The sequence below is a fragment of the Monodon monoceros genome, unplaced genomic scaffold (genome assembly GCF_005190385.1).
Source record: "Monodon monoceros isolate NGI ecotype Baffin Bay Population unplaced genomic scaffold, NGI_Narwhal_1 Super_Scaffold_4, whole genome shotgun sequence".
Taxonomy (NCBI): domain Eukaryota; kingdom Metazoa; phylum Chordata; class Mammalia; order Artiodactyla; family Monodontidae; genus Monodon; species Monodon monoceros.
This window is the reverse complement of record NW_021703781.1, coordinates 27,645,277-27,661,016: the sequence shown is the minus strand read 5'-3', so window position 1 is coordinate 27,661,016 and position 15,740 is coordinate 27,645,277. Positions and strand designations below refer to the sequence as shown.

Below are 15,740 nucleotides of genomic sequence, written 5' to 3'. Positions count from 1 at the left end.
CCCAGATCTACACAATGGGGTAGTATCCCGAAATGAAAGAAATGAGCTGACACACACAGCCTGGCTGAGTCTCAGGGTCCTGCTGAGAGGAGGCAGCTTTATACAAGAGCGTACAAAGCGTATGATTCCATTTAGATCAAGTCTAAGAACAGGCAAGTCTGATCTGGGGTAAGGGCTTAGTACTGACTGGGAAAGGGGATATGAGGGTATTTTCTGGAGAGAGGGACATATTCTTTATTTGATTTGAATGGCGGTATATGTGTACCAGTGTATACATGTAAAGATTTATCAATCTCTTTAAGATTTGTGCAATTTTCTGTATTTAAATTATGCCTTGATTTGGGGGGTGGGGATGCAAAAAGAAAACAGATCCTGAACCTGGGTAGTGATAGTGGAGCCAGGGGCAGAGTCATCGTATGCAGTCAGAATGGACAGGAATTGATGACCAGCCACTGTAGCGCTGGGTGTGAGAGGGTGGTCAGAGGCAAGCGGGTACACATGCGCAAGCATCTGGAAACATGGTAGTTCTTCTGGAAATGGGGGAGGGCATCAGCAGTGCATTCCAGTGGAGATGTCTTCAAGGCAGTTAGAACTAAGCTCCTGCAGAGGAAGTGAAGGTGCAGGCTGAGAAAGTGGATCTTGTCCTTCTACTGTCATGATGGTAGATGAATTCTACCTTCCAGGCTGATGGCTGTGTAGAAAGCAGTCAGAAGCCTGGCTGGCAGCCTTGTCAGTGAGCCTGAGGGGTGCCCCAGCTCTCTGGGGTGTGGCCTTACTTGCAGCCTCCCCTGCTGCTCCGAGATCAACCTGCCTGACATCCACTACCACTTTCCCCTGCCAGCTCTCTGCCTGGACCCCTGTGGCCACTGTCATTACTTGCTGGGGACCGCTTCTCTGCTCCACACACTCTGCAATAGAATTCTCCACTGGGGCCTGGGAGGCATCTTGTTTGGAAAAGTCTCCAAGTGACTAGGCCTAAATGGCTGGGCCCAGGAGGTGACCCCCTCCCACTTAGGAGTCACTTGTCTCACACGTCTAGATTGCCTCCCAGGGTGTCCCCCACTGCCACCATCTCCCTGTCCGCCCCAGCTCACCAGACCCAGGCGACACCTTAGACGTGGTTTAGGGTGGTGGTTAAGAGCTTTGGCTTTGGGGTCAGACAGACCTGAGATTAGAGCCCAGCTCTGCCGCTTATTTATTCTGTGACCTTAGACATGCGACCCAACCTGGACTTGACAAAAACTCCGGACTCTATCCCCAGAAGACTAACATATATCCATTCCCAATTTTAATACAAATCCAGGGGGTGGTGGACCTGCAGATAAGAGTCTCTCCATAGATGGCATCATCCCTGCAGACTGAGTGTTAGGCTGCCCTGGCTGATGTCCTTCTAGCCGTGTCATCTCACCACCACCCGAGGCAGCCACGCTGCATTGCTAGAGAACTCAAGCTGTTAGGGTATTCCGCCGTGTACAAAGCTGAGCCCTGCTCTACCGTCCATCAGTCCCTGATTTCTGCTTCCTGGCATGTAACGATAAGTCAGCCGCCTCTTCCACGTGCCTCTTGGGATGCAGTTGTTCTGTCACTCTCGGGTAGCTGCTCTTGCTGAGAACTGGTTTCCAGGCTCCTGCCAGTCCTCCTGCCTTCCTTGCCCTCCTGGACAGCCTCCAGCTCCATGACGTTCTCATCTAGGACTGACTGTGGTACTGCAGGTGACATCTGGCCTTCATGCCGTTCTAGAATTCTATTAGTTTTATACTTCCTCCCTGATTTCTTCTGGTGGCAGCGAGGTGCCCATCACTGGGAGACAGGGGTGCTGAGGAGGGGCATTCTTCTCTGGACAGGGACCCAGACCGGAAAACCTCTGGAGGGATTCCTAGAAGAACCCAGCTGCACTGCCATCTCCTCCAGGGCGGGACCACAGAAACTTTTCATTGGCAGTGTTCTAAGAGCAGTAGCTGGCTGTTCAAACGTTTCTTTCTTAACTTTGTTCCCCTTCTCATTAAGTTATTGCATAGCAAATGCTGCTTATAACATATAGTCTCAGTCAAAACCTTTGATCCCAAGAAAATTTAATAACCAGCAACAACACAATCTGACCATTCTTAGCTGTGATGTTTGAATATCTATGATAATTTACATAGTTCTTATGTGTAAGTTGTTAGAGCCTAGCACTTCTATTAAGTGAAGTTAATACAAAGACAATATAAGTTCACTACAGAAAGTTTAAATGTAAAAAAAGAAGCAAAAAGATGATAATTCCACTCATCTAAAGACAGCCCTGTTCACACCTTGGTAAACTCTTCCATTTCCTCTTTTCTGTATAGATGTACATTTTCCCCCAGATTAGATCACATTATAGACATACTTATCTCATTTACCAATATTTTGTGAACACCTTTCATGGCAGTAGCCACATTTCCGTAGCTTCTTTTTTGTTTTTAATAGCTTCATAGTTTTCCATGTATGGATGTACCATGATTTTATTGACTCAGTCACCTGTCAGGCTGTTTCCAGCTTTCCACCATTAAGAACAGCTTTAGTGAACATCCTTGTAGCTGAATCTTTCTGTTAATTTCTAAAATCATACCCTTTGGAATAATTACGAGGAGTGGAATTGTTGGCTTAAATTATTGGAATAAAAGGCATGAACATTTTTAGGGCCCTTGCAACGTAGCATGTTATCAGAAGTCTCTGTCATCACTTGTGCATATTATCATTTAAGTGGCAGATAGGTTAGAGGACATGCAGAAGTAAACCTTTGCCTAAGCTGTGGAAAACTAACATGTATCTCCATTCCTTCCTTCCCTCCTTTCCATAGGAAAACTTGAATCCCTTAGTAGTTCTGAATTTATTTAAACGAATCCCAGCTGAAGATGTCCCTCTACTTCTGATGAATCCAGAAGCTGGAAAGCCCTCCGATTTGATTCTCACACGACTTTTAGTGCCTCCTCTGTGTATTAGACCCTCTGTCGTGAGTGATTTGAAGTCTGGCACCAATGAAGATGATCTGACGATGAAACTGACAGAAATCATTTTCCTAAATGATGTCATTAAAAAGGTCAGTGGGGCTTCCCTGGTGGCGCAGTGGTTGAGAGTCCGTCCGCCTGCCGATGCAGGGGACGCAGGTTCGTGCCCCGGTCCGGGAGGATCCCACATGCCGCGGAGCGGCTGGGGCCCGTGGGCCGTGGCCGCTGGGCCTGCACGTCCGGAGCCTGTGCTCCGCAATGGGAGAGGCCGCAACAGTGAGAGGCCCGCGTACCGCAAAAAAAAAAAAAAAAAAAAGGTCAGTGCTTCCCATTAGCATGAAAACAGAAGTGTCTGATGGAGAAAGTCAAATGGACCAGGCTTGTTTCTGTTTATCCTCTGCTTATTCTTAGCATCGGATATCAGGAGCTAAGACCCAGATGATCATGGAAGACTGGGATTTCCTGCAGCTGCAGTGCGCCCTCTACATTAACAGTGAGCTCTCAGGCATTCCCCTCAACATGGCGCCCAAGAAATGGACCAGAGGGTTCGTCCAGCGCCTGAAGGGAAAACAGGGTACGTGTCCAAAGATGTGTGCAGGAGACGGTCTACTGCCTTTGTTTCATTTTGGGGAACGTATGTCCGCTTATCTAGTTGGAGGTCACGGACTCTCCTTGGGCTTTCTGGTCACATTGTCCCCAACAGCACACGTTGTACCTTGGAAGCCTGTGATATATTTTTATTTATTTAGGTCGATTTAGAGGCAATCTCTCAGGAAAAAGAGTGGATTTTTCTGGCAGAACAGTCATCTCACCTGACCCCAACCTCCGAATTGATGAGGTAGCTGTGCCAGTTCACGTGGCCAAAATTCTAACTTTTCCTGAGAAGGTAAGTACATTGAGTTGCTCAATATTTTGTCTGAATCCAGTCTTTTGTGTCATGTTCTGAGATTCCAAACAACAGACAGTGGAAAATCCCCAGTAACCCACCTGACCCACAGTTTGGCATGTGTGTTTATCTTTCCAGTTTGCTTCATACATATGTCACCATGTGTAATATCTACAACACATACAGCCACAGTTGTGTCTGCCTTTATGTATATATACTCAGATATACATTGAACAGACAAGTCTGCAACTTTTTTTTTTCCAAATAATATCATCTTTAACATCCGTCTTAGTTCACACCTCAGGTGTTAAAGTAACTTATGATAAACACAACACCAGTTAATTTTCTTGGGATAGTTATTATTTTTAAAACATTAGAATCAGTGAATCAAAGACTTTGAATATTTTAAGGCTATTGATGCATAACCAGAAAAGCTGTACTGCTTTACACTCAGTTCATATTCATCATGAGTGTAAAGTGGTATTTACAGTATTTTTTTTTTAACCGAGGTGTAGATAATCGAAAGGCCTGGTAACAGGAGGATATTGATTGCCCTTGGCTTTGCCCTTGAGAGTCATAATTAGCCCAAACCACAGAGGCTTCTGGTTAAGCTTGTGTAGAAAGTGTCCTCGGTTGAGTTACTAATGATCCAGAGTTTCCTTCTCTGAAGTGGTGTCCCATGAGACTGTTGTCCAAGAGGCTACAGGACATGGCCGTACAGACCAGGGCCTATGGTGCTGGTGTCACAACTTTTAAACCTTAGAAGCCCATGGAAAATCATTGCAGATGAAGCTGCCACCTGTTTTTAGGATTACAGAATGCTGGAAGGTCCCTGTAGATCATTCCAGTCCACTCTTTGAACCACTAGGGAAACCAAAGGCCGGTAAATGCCTTGGCCCTGTCACCCAGCAAGTGAGTGACCAAGTTCAGACTTGAACCTGGTGCCATCCCGTTGTTGTCCTTACACTCAAGACCCTGGCAGCAGGGTGCCTGCAGGTGCCTCTCTTTCTCCTAGGACAAGATAAGGAAAGTAAAGACTGAGATCCAGTTCAGTATAGTGTGCTAGCTTCTAGAATTAACAGTGTCTCATTCTGCTTTATATTGTGGTCCACCAGGTGAACAAGGCAAACATCAACTTTTTGAGGAAGCTGGTTCGAAATGGCCCTGAAGTTCACCCAGGAGCCAATTTCATTCAGCAGAGACACATGCAAATGAAAAGGTAATGCTTTCCCGATCTGGTTGGATGTAACCGTCTTCTCATGACCAAGCTTACTGTCACCATACTTAGCACAGAATGCACTCCAAAGTACAATTGTTGTGATATTGTAGTACGTGGAAAATATCTATTTAAATTGCAGTGAGCCTAGGTACATTGCTCGTTTGCTCTGCTTGGCTTGTTGAATGTACGTACAGTGTTCATTTATTCCATAGCATTTAATGTTATTGGATCTAGAAAGACAGAATGCATTGGGATATGAAAGCAGATCATTGTCTATGTCACCTGGGCGCCCTGGGGTTACCTCAGTGCGCTCATGACCCAGGAGACATGCATTTTGCCCGTTCTGGCTTTTCACAGCGAGATGAGCTGATCACCAGTGCCTTTTTGTCTCATGAGATTCAAACATATCACCAGGGCCGTGTGGGAGAAGCTGGTTTATTACTCTATTTCTGTGATTCCAAGACATGCTTTTATCATATCTTGACGTTTCTAAAATTAAGATAGATCTTACAAGCAGTTTGTTGTAGTTTAGGGAATTCCCTGCGGGTCCAGTGATTGGGGCTCACCGCTTTCACTACTGGGGGCCAGGGTTTGATCCCTGGTCAGGGAACTAAGATCCCACGAGCCATGCGGCTCAGCCAAAAAATAAAATAAAATAAAATTTTATTGTTGTTGTTGTAGTTTAATTAATGGCGTATGGAGGCACCTTAAATACAATGAAATGTGATCATTTTAGAGACTGAATCCTGATATGAAGAGGGAGAAACTTGCTGAGGAAACTTTGTTCTCACAGATTATGTCTATTATTGTATGTTAAGGTTTTTGAAATATGGAAACAGAGAAAAGATGGCTCAGGAGCTCAAGTATGGGGACATTGTGGAGAGACACCTCATAGATGGAGACGTGGTTCTGTTCAATCGGCAGCCTTCACTGCACAAATTGAGCATTATGGCACATCTGGTGAGCATGAGACTGGTTTTTATTTCCGTTGGGTGGAACTTTGCTGTGTGTGCCATGCTAAATTCCAGACTTCTAAAATTTAAATTGCCAGTAATCTCAAATTTTCATAACTTTTGGTTTTCCTCTTCTCTCGTTTTTTAGTTTGAGTGAAACTCTTAAATTTCAAACTTCCCTTCAATGTTTTTAATAGTTGTAACATACTATTCATACAACAGTAAAACAGGAACTAATTGAAAATTAGTGTGAAAGTGACTACCGTGATTTCACTTGCAAACAACATATATACATATATGTGTGTGCACAAAGTTATGTAAAATAGATATGGCAGAAAATTGACTTGATTTAAAATAGCATATTAACTAAGGAACTAAAATGCTTACAGGATTTCTCTTTGCAGTAGTCCTCCAACTAAGACCTTGAACCGTATTTTTTGGGGTGGTTTACTTTTTGCAACAGCAGCAGTTCCTTTTTTGGAGATTTAAAATGGAAACAAGATGCAACTTTAATTTGTTAAATATTCATAAATTCTCCTGTCTGCAAAGCCATTAAATCCCTGAGCATTTGCAAACAGTGTTTAAACAGGCTCCTAAGGTAGTGTTTTTCTAGATTCCTTTTTTTAGTAGTTTGTGAAAACATTACATCAATCCTTTTGCTCAGTGGTGGAAATACCAAAGATGCAGTTTATGATTATGGAATTATGATTATTGAGATCTAGGAGGCAAACAGAAGCCTTCCCTTTCTGGAAACTTTTGCTTGGCTTTGGGGCATTTTAACATAGAAATATTTTTGTTTGAAACTTTTCAAATATATACAAAAATAGAAAGAGTACTGTGATGAACTCACAGTCCCATCCTCTATAGTAGGTAATTTTCAAGATTTCGCCACACTAGTTTTCTCTCTCTTTTTTCTTTGTGAACCCAGATGCCATGTCTTTTTTCCATGTGTATTCAGTTTACTTCTGCAAGACACATGTAATTATAGTGCCAGTGTCACACCTCACAAAATGAAGTCATTCCTTGGTGTTGTCTAGTACCCTGTCCATATTCAGATTTCCCCAAGTGTCTCAAAATCTTTTTGCAACTAGTTTGTTCAAATCAAGATGCAAAGTCTATACATTACATTTAGTTGATACATGTCTGAAGCCTCTATTGATCTGGTAATGTCCCACCTCCTTCTTTTAATTTCAGTGTCATTGTTGGAAAAAAACAGGTCATTTGTCCTGAAGAATGTCGCATGTTCTCTGTTTGTCTGCCTTTGTGTGGTGTAAGGGTTCCTTCATGCTTCATTTTATTTCTGTAAACTGGAAATTAGCTCTCAAAGGATGATCAGATTCAGGTTCAACTTTTTGGCCAAAATAACTCATAGATGGTGCTGGCTACTTCCTCTTGCCATATTTCAGGAGGCACATGTTGTCTGGCTGGCCCACTTTAGTTATGCTGAGAAGGTTAGGGATTCAGATGCTTAAGCCTGGTGCCTCTCTTGAAATGTCCCTTATTAGCCTTTTCTCTAATGATCTCTTCCATTTATGGTCATTGCCTACATTATTTCATTGGATCACAAAATGGTGATTTTCTAATTTAACATTCCTTTTACATTTAATACCTACCACTCTTGTAATTAATAATTTTTCCTTGTTAATTAGGGCTATTTACTTACCCAAAAAATAGAATTCGTAAAGGAAAGGCAGAATAAGCGTCTAATTCTTTTTCCTTTTTCATCAGTTTAGGGCATAAAACTTCGGTGCTCAGTTTCTTCCAGCTAGGTTGGTTTGGGGGTTTTGTTTGTTTTGGCTTTCCTTTTTTTCAGTGTCATCATGAGTTTTTATTTAGTCAGTGTGTTTTGTTCAATTTCTGCCATTAACCTTTTAATAGCAAATTGTGACATCATTGGCCAGTGGGAACCCCTTTCTCATGGCTTCTGTGTTTATGTTTGCCTCATAGTATTAAAGCAAATTCATTGTGTTGTTTTGATCTAACAAAGCTACTTGAATGAGACCACAAGTGACATGTTACTTGCCAGAACATACTAGAAATTTACTTCCTTAATGTAAAATGTCCAGTTCTCCAGGAAACCATTTTTTTATGTTGAAACTAAGACGATTTTATTTTATCTTTTAATTTTATTTGAATTTAATTTTATTTATTTTTTTATACAGTAGGTTCTTATTAGTTATCCATTTTATACATATTAGTGTACACATGTCAATCCCAATCTCCCAATTCATCACACAACCACCACCCACCCCCGCCGCTTTCCCCCCTTGGTGTCCATACAGTGTCCATAAGTCAGAAAGATAAAAAAAAATATCGTATATTAACGCATCTATGTGGAACCTAGAAAAATGGTACAGATGAACCAGTTTGCAGGGCAGAAATAGAGACACAGATGTAGAGAACAAACGTATGGGCACCAAGAAGGTTTTAGATAAATGACTTAAGTCCTTCTCCTGGTTTGTTTTTTGTATTCCACAGGCCAGGGTCAAACCCCACCGCACCTTCAGATTTAATGAGTGTGTCTGTACACCCTACAACGCAGATTTTGATGGTGATGAAATGAACCTTCATCTCCCTCAAACAGAAGAAGCTAAAGCAGAAGCCCTTGTTCTCATGGGGGTATGTACGGTGGTGCAGCCCAGCTTCTGAGGAAAAGCGCCTTAAAAGGAGGGAAAGGGGAGCCTGTCCTGTTTGCAAACACCCCGCAGTATATAAGGGAGTTAGTTTCTCTGATAGGTGGGGAGTTGAGCGGAGTGGGTGTCTTCTGACCTGTAATGTGGGTGCCTAGGAGAGTAGATATACGTGAGTGCCAGTTGTGAAAGGGTAAGACAAGGGTATAGCAGAAACTTGACTGTTGGCTCTCATGGTCAGTTACACCTCAGTTAAAAGATTTGAGCAAATGCACTTTGATGCACAGAACCTTCTTTAAATTGGTTAATAATGCACTGAACAAGTAGCACCCATTTTTGCCACTGTGGGCACTCATTACATTTTAATTAAAATCCTGTTGTTCAAACTTAATGTCTGACGCAAGAGAAATTCGACAATTCTTCCATCATTGTAGAGTGTGGAATTGACTGACTTCAGACGTAACACAGTGCTACTCATCATTCATTCACAGAAGTAAATTTTCTTTGGAGGAGAGCATTTGTTAATTAAAATAACATCTTATACCCGAAGTGTTCTTTATAGAAACTCAAAACTACTTCATGCAGTATTTGAGTGCAGGAACCTCTGAGGTCAGTCTCGCTGGTAATTTTTCTCTCCCCTTGACAGATTAAGGGATGGAAGTTAGTGACAAAGCTGCGGTTAAGGACCCTAGCTTCCAGTGCTCAGCCTCTTCTTCCTGCTACTCTTCATTTTTTCATAACAGTTCAGAGTCTTTGTGGTGCAGGTCTTTGGGGCTGCATCATGCACCCAAGGATGGCTAACTTACTGGGTTCCTTTTTCCTTCAGACTAAAGCAAATCTTGTAACCCCAAGGAATGGAGAACCACTAATTGCTGCTATTCAGGATTTTCTGACAGGTGGGTTTGTGGAATTCATTTGAAAGGAGACTTTGGAACACGAGGATTCTCATTCACCGTGTTCATGTGTCCACTTGAAAAGCTGTTTAATTGCCTGTGTTTAATTCTGTTGTTTGTTTACTAAGTGTGATTGTGAACCTACTTGAGATGTTTTGCATTGGTTGGTTATTTAGTGAACTCCTGCCATACACAGGACATTTTTATTTTCTAAGTGCTGGGGCCACGGCGGCCAGTAAAACAAAGTCGCTTTCCCTGTGGAGGTTGGATTCTAGTTGGAGGAGAAAGCCAAGAAGCAGCTGTGTTTTACTTTTACCTCACTCTTTTAGTAATAGTCCACGTTTATTTTAAAATTGAAACCTTATGATTTTTCTCACAATTTCATCGCTTTTCTTTCCTCAGGTGCCTATCTCCTCACTCTTAAGGACACTTTCTTTGACCGAGCCAAGGCTTGCCAGATCATTGCTTCAATACTGGTGGGCAAGGATGAGAAAATTAAAGTTCGCCTCCCACCCCCTACAATATTAAAGGTTTGTGCAGGAGCTGTGTGTGTACACACACAGGGGTGTGGGTGTGTGTGTGGCTGTATGGACGCACCAGTGGCCTTAGTGTACGCATGCTGCTGCCCAGTTGGTGTGTGACCACTGTACCATCTTGCCTCATTTGCATGAAGGGTGGTTGAGACCAGGCTCAGCCCTCCGATGCTCTGGCTTCTTTCCTCCTTCAGCCTGTCACCCTGTGGACGGGAAAGCAGATCTTCAGCATCATCCTCAGACCCAGCGATGACAATCCAGTGAGGGCCAACCTCCGAACCAAGGGCAAGCAGTACTGTGGCAAAGGAGAAGACCTCTGCGTCAATGATTCCTGTGAGTTAAAGCAGTGGGGTGGGGCCGGGGGTCAAGAAAGCAAGTGGCCAACAGCTACCTTCGCTTAGCCTGCAAGTCCCAAGTTTCTCTATAGCCTTAGGCAGGAACTTTGTTCTTCAGGGAAATGCAGGTGGTGTTTCTCTAAAAGGTAGAGATCGTGTAGACACATGACCAACCCAAGGATTAGAATGTTCGTCTCGTGTTTTGTCTCAGTTGAGACTCTTTTCTACCAATTAATGCAAATTCTTTTCTCTTCCTTTTTTTGTTGTGTTTTTTTTGCCGTACAAAGATCTCGTTATTTAAGGCATTTAATTTACTATTTTATATCCAAAATCATGTTCATTGCCTAAAAGTGTGACTAAAAAGTATAACTGAAGAGGCTAATTTTTTTAACCTGCCTCACCTGGTCAGTGGATGTTTTGATAACATGAAGATCAGGTGTAACAGTGAGAAGATTTATTTGTTTACTTATTTATTTTTTAATATCTTTATTGGAGTATAATTGCTTTACAATGTGTTAGTTTCTACTGTACAACAAAGTGAATCAGCTGAATGTATACATGTATCCCCATAGCTCCTCCCTCTTGAGCCTCCCTCCCGCCCTCCCTATCCCATCCCTCTAGGTGGTCACAAAGCACTGAGCTGATCTCCCTGTGCTATGCGGCTGCTTCCCACTAGCTATCCATTTCACGTTTGGTGTGTATATATGTCCATGCTACTCTCACAGTGAGAGGATTTAAATGCGAGCCATCTGAGTCCCCTAGACTGATTCAGCCCAAAGTGTGGTCCACACACCAATGCCGTTTAGGCAGCATTTACTTTCTGGGTCCCAGGCTGCTAACAGGCAGTTCCCCAGCAGGCTGCTTTGAGTAGCACTGATTTAGAATGGGTTTTGCTAGCAAGGCCTAGTGACGAGAAGTGGATCTGCAGAGCTCTGTGCTAAAGAACTGAACCGCAGAGTCTCTCTGAAGGTCAGGGGTTTTCTGCTGTCTCATGATGAAGAATAAATGTTTTGAAGGGCACTGATGTTTTTCCCCAGGTTTATAACCATTCTTTTGAAAATATACTCTCTGGTCTTTAACGTATTTTGGCTTCTTGTTTTAGATTATGTTTTGTTTGTTTCTAGATACAAATTTCATTTTGTTGTTTAGGCTTTTCATGATGGTGCCACTGTTAGTCTTCAGTGTCTTAGGTAAATACCAAAGTGCTTTATAAACAACACTTCGTTGTACATGATTGAGTTGATGCTCAAAACATCCCCATGACATCAAGATGGCAAGAGCTTGATACTGTCATCCACAGTTCACAGATAAGGACAATGAGTGTCAACGAGTACCTTTCAGAGTTAGGACTATAGGGTAACTAACTAGACCTTTCATGCTTTTCAGAAGTTCCCAGATTTCTCTTTTTTTCCCTCAAAAAGAAATTTCTTTAAGAGCCTATCTATTTGTTCTGCTTTAACTTTTAATGCGAGAACACATTTTCTCAACTGCCTCAAATTCCTTTTGGAATGAGGCAAAGTAATAATTGTGTAAGTCCATGATCGTTGTTTCCTTGCAGACGTCACTATCCAGAACAGCGAGCTGATGACTGGCAGCATGGACAAAGGAACGCTGGGATCAGGATCCAAGAACAACATTTTTTACATTTTGCTGCGAGACTGGGGGCAGAATGAAGCTGCCGATGCGATGTCACGGCTCGCCAGGCTGGCCCCCGTCTACCTGTGTGAGTATCTCAGCATCCTCGTTTTATTGCTAGATGTTATTGGTGTTTCGGGGGTTTCTTTTACTGTTTCATCCCCCTGCCCCACACACATACACACACACAAAGAAAAGGATACTTATTCCAGGCTAAACTATTTATGCTTTTCTTAATGAAATTAACTTGATACGGACTAGTTTGGTTGCAGATTTGAATTTGCTTTTCAGTTTTCTTCTCAAAAGCTACAGTAGCTCCCTAACGCCCATCAGATAGGATTGTTACATAAAGGGCCCTTCGTGGGCTGCTTCCAAGGTACCTGTGCAAGACTATCACCCTCTGGGTCTTCCACGGTTCAGCCCTACAGGGTTACTCAGTATTTCTCTACGATCCTTGCACTATTCTGTTACCTTTGCTTGCTTATGCTTTGAACATACCACAGGCCAGGAGATTTTTTGCATGCCCCAAAACATCTTTAGTCTACTCTTACACTTGACTCTTTGGCTGGGTATAGAATTCTAGACTGAAGATTATTTTCCCTGAGAATTTTGAAGGGATTGCTCTACTCTGTTCTAGCTTTAAGGGTTGCTGCGAAGTGTATTTCCGTTCTTATTCCCAAATTTTTGCATTTGAATTGTCTTTTTTTTTTTTAACTGAAGCAATAGTGGATTTACAACGTTGTGCCAGTCTCTGCTGTACAGCACAGTGACTCAGTTCTACACATACATCTATTTTTTAACATTCTTTTTCATTATGCTTTATCACAGGATATTAAATATAGTTCCCTGTGCTAGACACATTAGGACCTTGTTGTTTATCCTGAATTGTCTTTTTATTCTGGAAGCTTTGAGACTCCTCTTTGTTTCTGGCATTCTGAAAGTTCACAATGACACAACCTTGCGATGGGTCTGTTATCACTCATTGTGCTGACCACTGTATAAGCTCTCTTAATCTGCAACTTGTGTCCTTCAGTTCTGGATATTTTCTTGTACTTTTTCTGATCATTTTCTCCCTTTTACTTTCTCTGTTCTTTCTTTTTTGAATTTCTGTTCATTGTCTACTAGAGTTCTTGGACTGATTCTCTGATTTTCCCTGTTGTCCATTTCTTTGTTTCTGGATTCAGTTTTATTTTAGCAACTGTATTGATTTTTAAAAGTATTTTCACTATCGTATATTTAATTTCCAACCCAACCATTGTTCTTATTTGCCAGTAGCTCTTTTTTTTTTTTTTGGCTGCATTGGGTCTTCATTGCTGCAAATGGACTTTCTCTAGTTGTGGCGAGCAGGGGCTACTCTTCGTTGCGGTGAACGGGCTTCTCATTGCAGTGGCTTCTCTTGTAGTGGAGCACGGGCTCTAGGCTCATGGGCTTCAGTAGTTGTGGCACGGGGGCTTAGTAGTTGTGGCTCACAGGCTCTAGAGCACAGGCTCAGTAGTTGTGGCGCACAGGCTTAGTTGCTCTGCAGCGTGTGGGATCTTCCCGGACCACGGCTTGAACCTGTGTCCCCTGCATTGGCAGGTGGATTCTTAACCACTGCGCCACCAGGGAAGTCCCTTGCTGGTAGTTCTTTTCTTTTTCTTTCCTTCTTTTAATTTTTTTTTTTTTAAGACTTCCTATTCTTTTTTTTTTAATTTTTTTTTATTTTTAACATCTTTATTGGGGTACAATTGCTTTACAATGGTGTGTTAGTTTCTGCTCTATAACAAAGTGAATCAGTTATATATATACATATGTTCCCATATGTCCTCCCTCTTGCGTCTCCCTCCCTCCCACTCTCCCTATCCCACCCCTCCAGGCTGTCACAAAGCACCGAGCTAATATTCCTGTGCCATGCGGCTGCTTCCCTCTAGCTATCTACCTCACTACGTTTGTTAGTGTGTGTATGTCCATGACTCTCTCTCGCCCTGTCAAAGCTCACCCTTCCCCCTCCCCATATCCTCAAGTCCGTTCTCCAGTAGGTCTGCGTTTCTATTCCCGTCCCATCCCTAGGTTCTTCATGACATCCTTTTTTTTCTTAAATTCCATATATATGTGTTAGCATATGGTATTTGTCTTTTTCTTTCTGACTTACTTCACTCTGTATGACAGACTCTAGGTCTATCCATCTCATTACAAATAACTCAATTTCGTTTCTTTTTAAGGCTGAGTAATATTCCATTGTATATATGTGCCACATCTTCTTTATCCATTCATCCGATGATGGGCACTTAGGTTGTTTCCATCTCCGGGCTATTGTAAATAGAGCTGCAATGAACATTTTGGTACATGACTCTTTTTGAATTTTGGTTTTCTCAGGGTATATGCCCAGTAGTGGGATTGCTGGGTCATATGGTAATTCTATTTGTAGTTTTTTAAGGAACCTCCATACTGTTCTCCATAGTGGCTGAACCAATTCACATTCCCACCAGCAGTGCAAGAGTGTTCCCTTTTCTCCACACCCTCTCCAGCATTTATTGTTTGTAGATTTTTTGATGATGGCCATTCTGACTGGTGTGAGATGATATCTCATTGTAGTTTTGATTTGCATTTCTCTAATGATTAATGATGTTGAGCATTCTTTCATGTGTTTGTTGGCATTCTGTATATCTTCTTTGGAGAAATGTCTATTTAGGTCTTCTGCCCATTTTTGGATTGGGTTGTTAGTTTTTTTGTTATTGAGCTGCATGAGCTGCTTGTAAATTTTGGAGATTAATCCTTTGTCAGTTGCTTCATTTGCAAATATTTTCTCCCATTCTGAGGGTTGTCTTTTGGTCTTGTTTATGGTTTCCTTTGCTGTGCAAAAGCTTTGAAGTTTCATTAGGTCCCATTTGTTTATTTTTGTTTTTATTTCCATTACTCTAGGAAGTGGGTCAGAAAGGATCTTGCTGTGATTTATGTCATAGAGTGTTCTGCCTATGTTTTCCTCTAAGAGTTTGATAGTTTCTGGCCTTACATTTAGGTCTTTAATCCATTTTGAGCTTATTTTTGTGTATGGTGTTAGGGAGTGATCTAATCTCATACTTTTACATGTACCTGTCCAGTTTTCCCAGCACCACTTATTGAAGAGGCTGTCCTTTCTCCACTGTACATTCCTGCCACCTTTATCAAAGATAAGGTGTCCATATGTGCGTGGGTTTATCCCTGGGCTTTCTATCCTATTCCATTGATCTATCTTTCTGTTTTTGTGCCAGTACCATACTGTCTTGATTACTGTAGCTTTGTAGTATAGTCTGAAGTCAGGGAGCCTGATTCCTCCAGCTCCTTTTTTCGTTCTCAAGATTGCTTTGGCTATTCGGGGTCTTTTGTGTTTCCATACAAATTGCGAAATTTTTTGTTCTAGTTCTGTGAAAAATGCCAGTGGTAGTTTGATAGGGATTGCATTGAATCTGTAGATTGCTTTGGGTAGTAGAGTCATTTTCACAATGTTGATTCTTCCCATCCAAGAACATGGTATATCTCTCCATCTATTTGTATCATCTTTAATTTCTTTCATCAGTGTCTTATAATTTTCTGCATACAGGTCTTTTGTCTCCTTAGGTAGGTTTATTCCTAGATATTTTATTCTTTTTGTTGCAATGGTAAATGGCAGTGTTTTCTTGATTTCACTTTCAGATTTTTCATCATTAGTGTATAGGAATGCCAGAGATT

At 41.9% G+C, this 15,740-nt stretch overlaps 1 protein-coding gene across 3 annotated transcripts in view; it reads left to right on the top strand.

Moving 5' to 3' along the window:
* The window catches only part of POLR3A (RNA polymerase III subunit A), a 58,607-nt gene that overhangs the window by 6,463 nt on the left and 36,404 nt on the right, over nt 1–15,740 (top strand). For all 3 annotated transcript variants that reach the window (XM_029200936.1, XM_029200935.1, XM_029200937.1), the window contains 10 exons: nt 2,822–3,061; nt 3,381–3,543; nt 3,719–3,855; nt 4,971–5,074; nt 5,893–6,034; nt 8,506–8,646; nt 9,484–9,553; nt 9,953–10,080; nt 10,278–10,416; nt 11,977–12,141. In XM_029200936.1, coding sequence (XP_029056769.1) covers nt 2,822–3,061; nt 3,381–3,543; nt 3,719–3,855; nt 4,971–5,074; nt 5,893–6,034; nt 8,506–8,646; nt 9,484–9,553; nt 9,953–10,080; nt 10,278–10,416; nt 11,977–12,141 — 1,429 coding nt within the window. The remainder of the gene's footprint in view (nt 1–2,821; nt 3,062–3,380; nt 3,544–3,718; nt 3,856–4,970; nt 5,075–5,892; nt 6,035–8,505; nt 8,647–9,483; nt 9,554–9,952; nt 10,081–10,277; nt 10,417–11,976; nt 12,142–15,740) is intronic.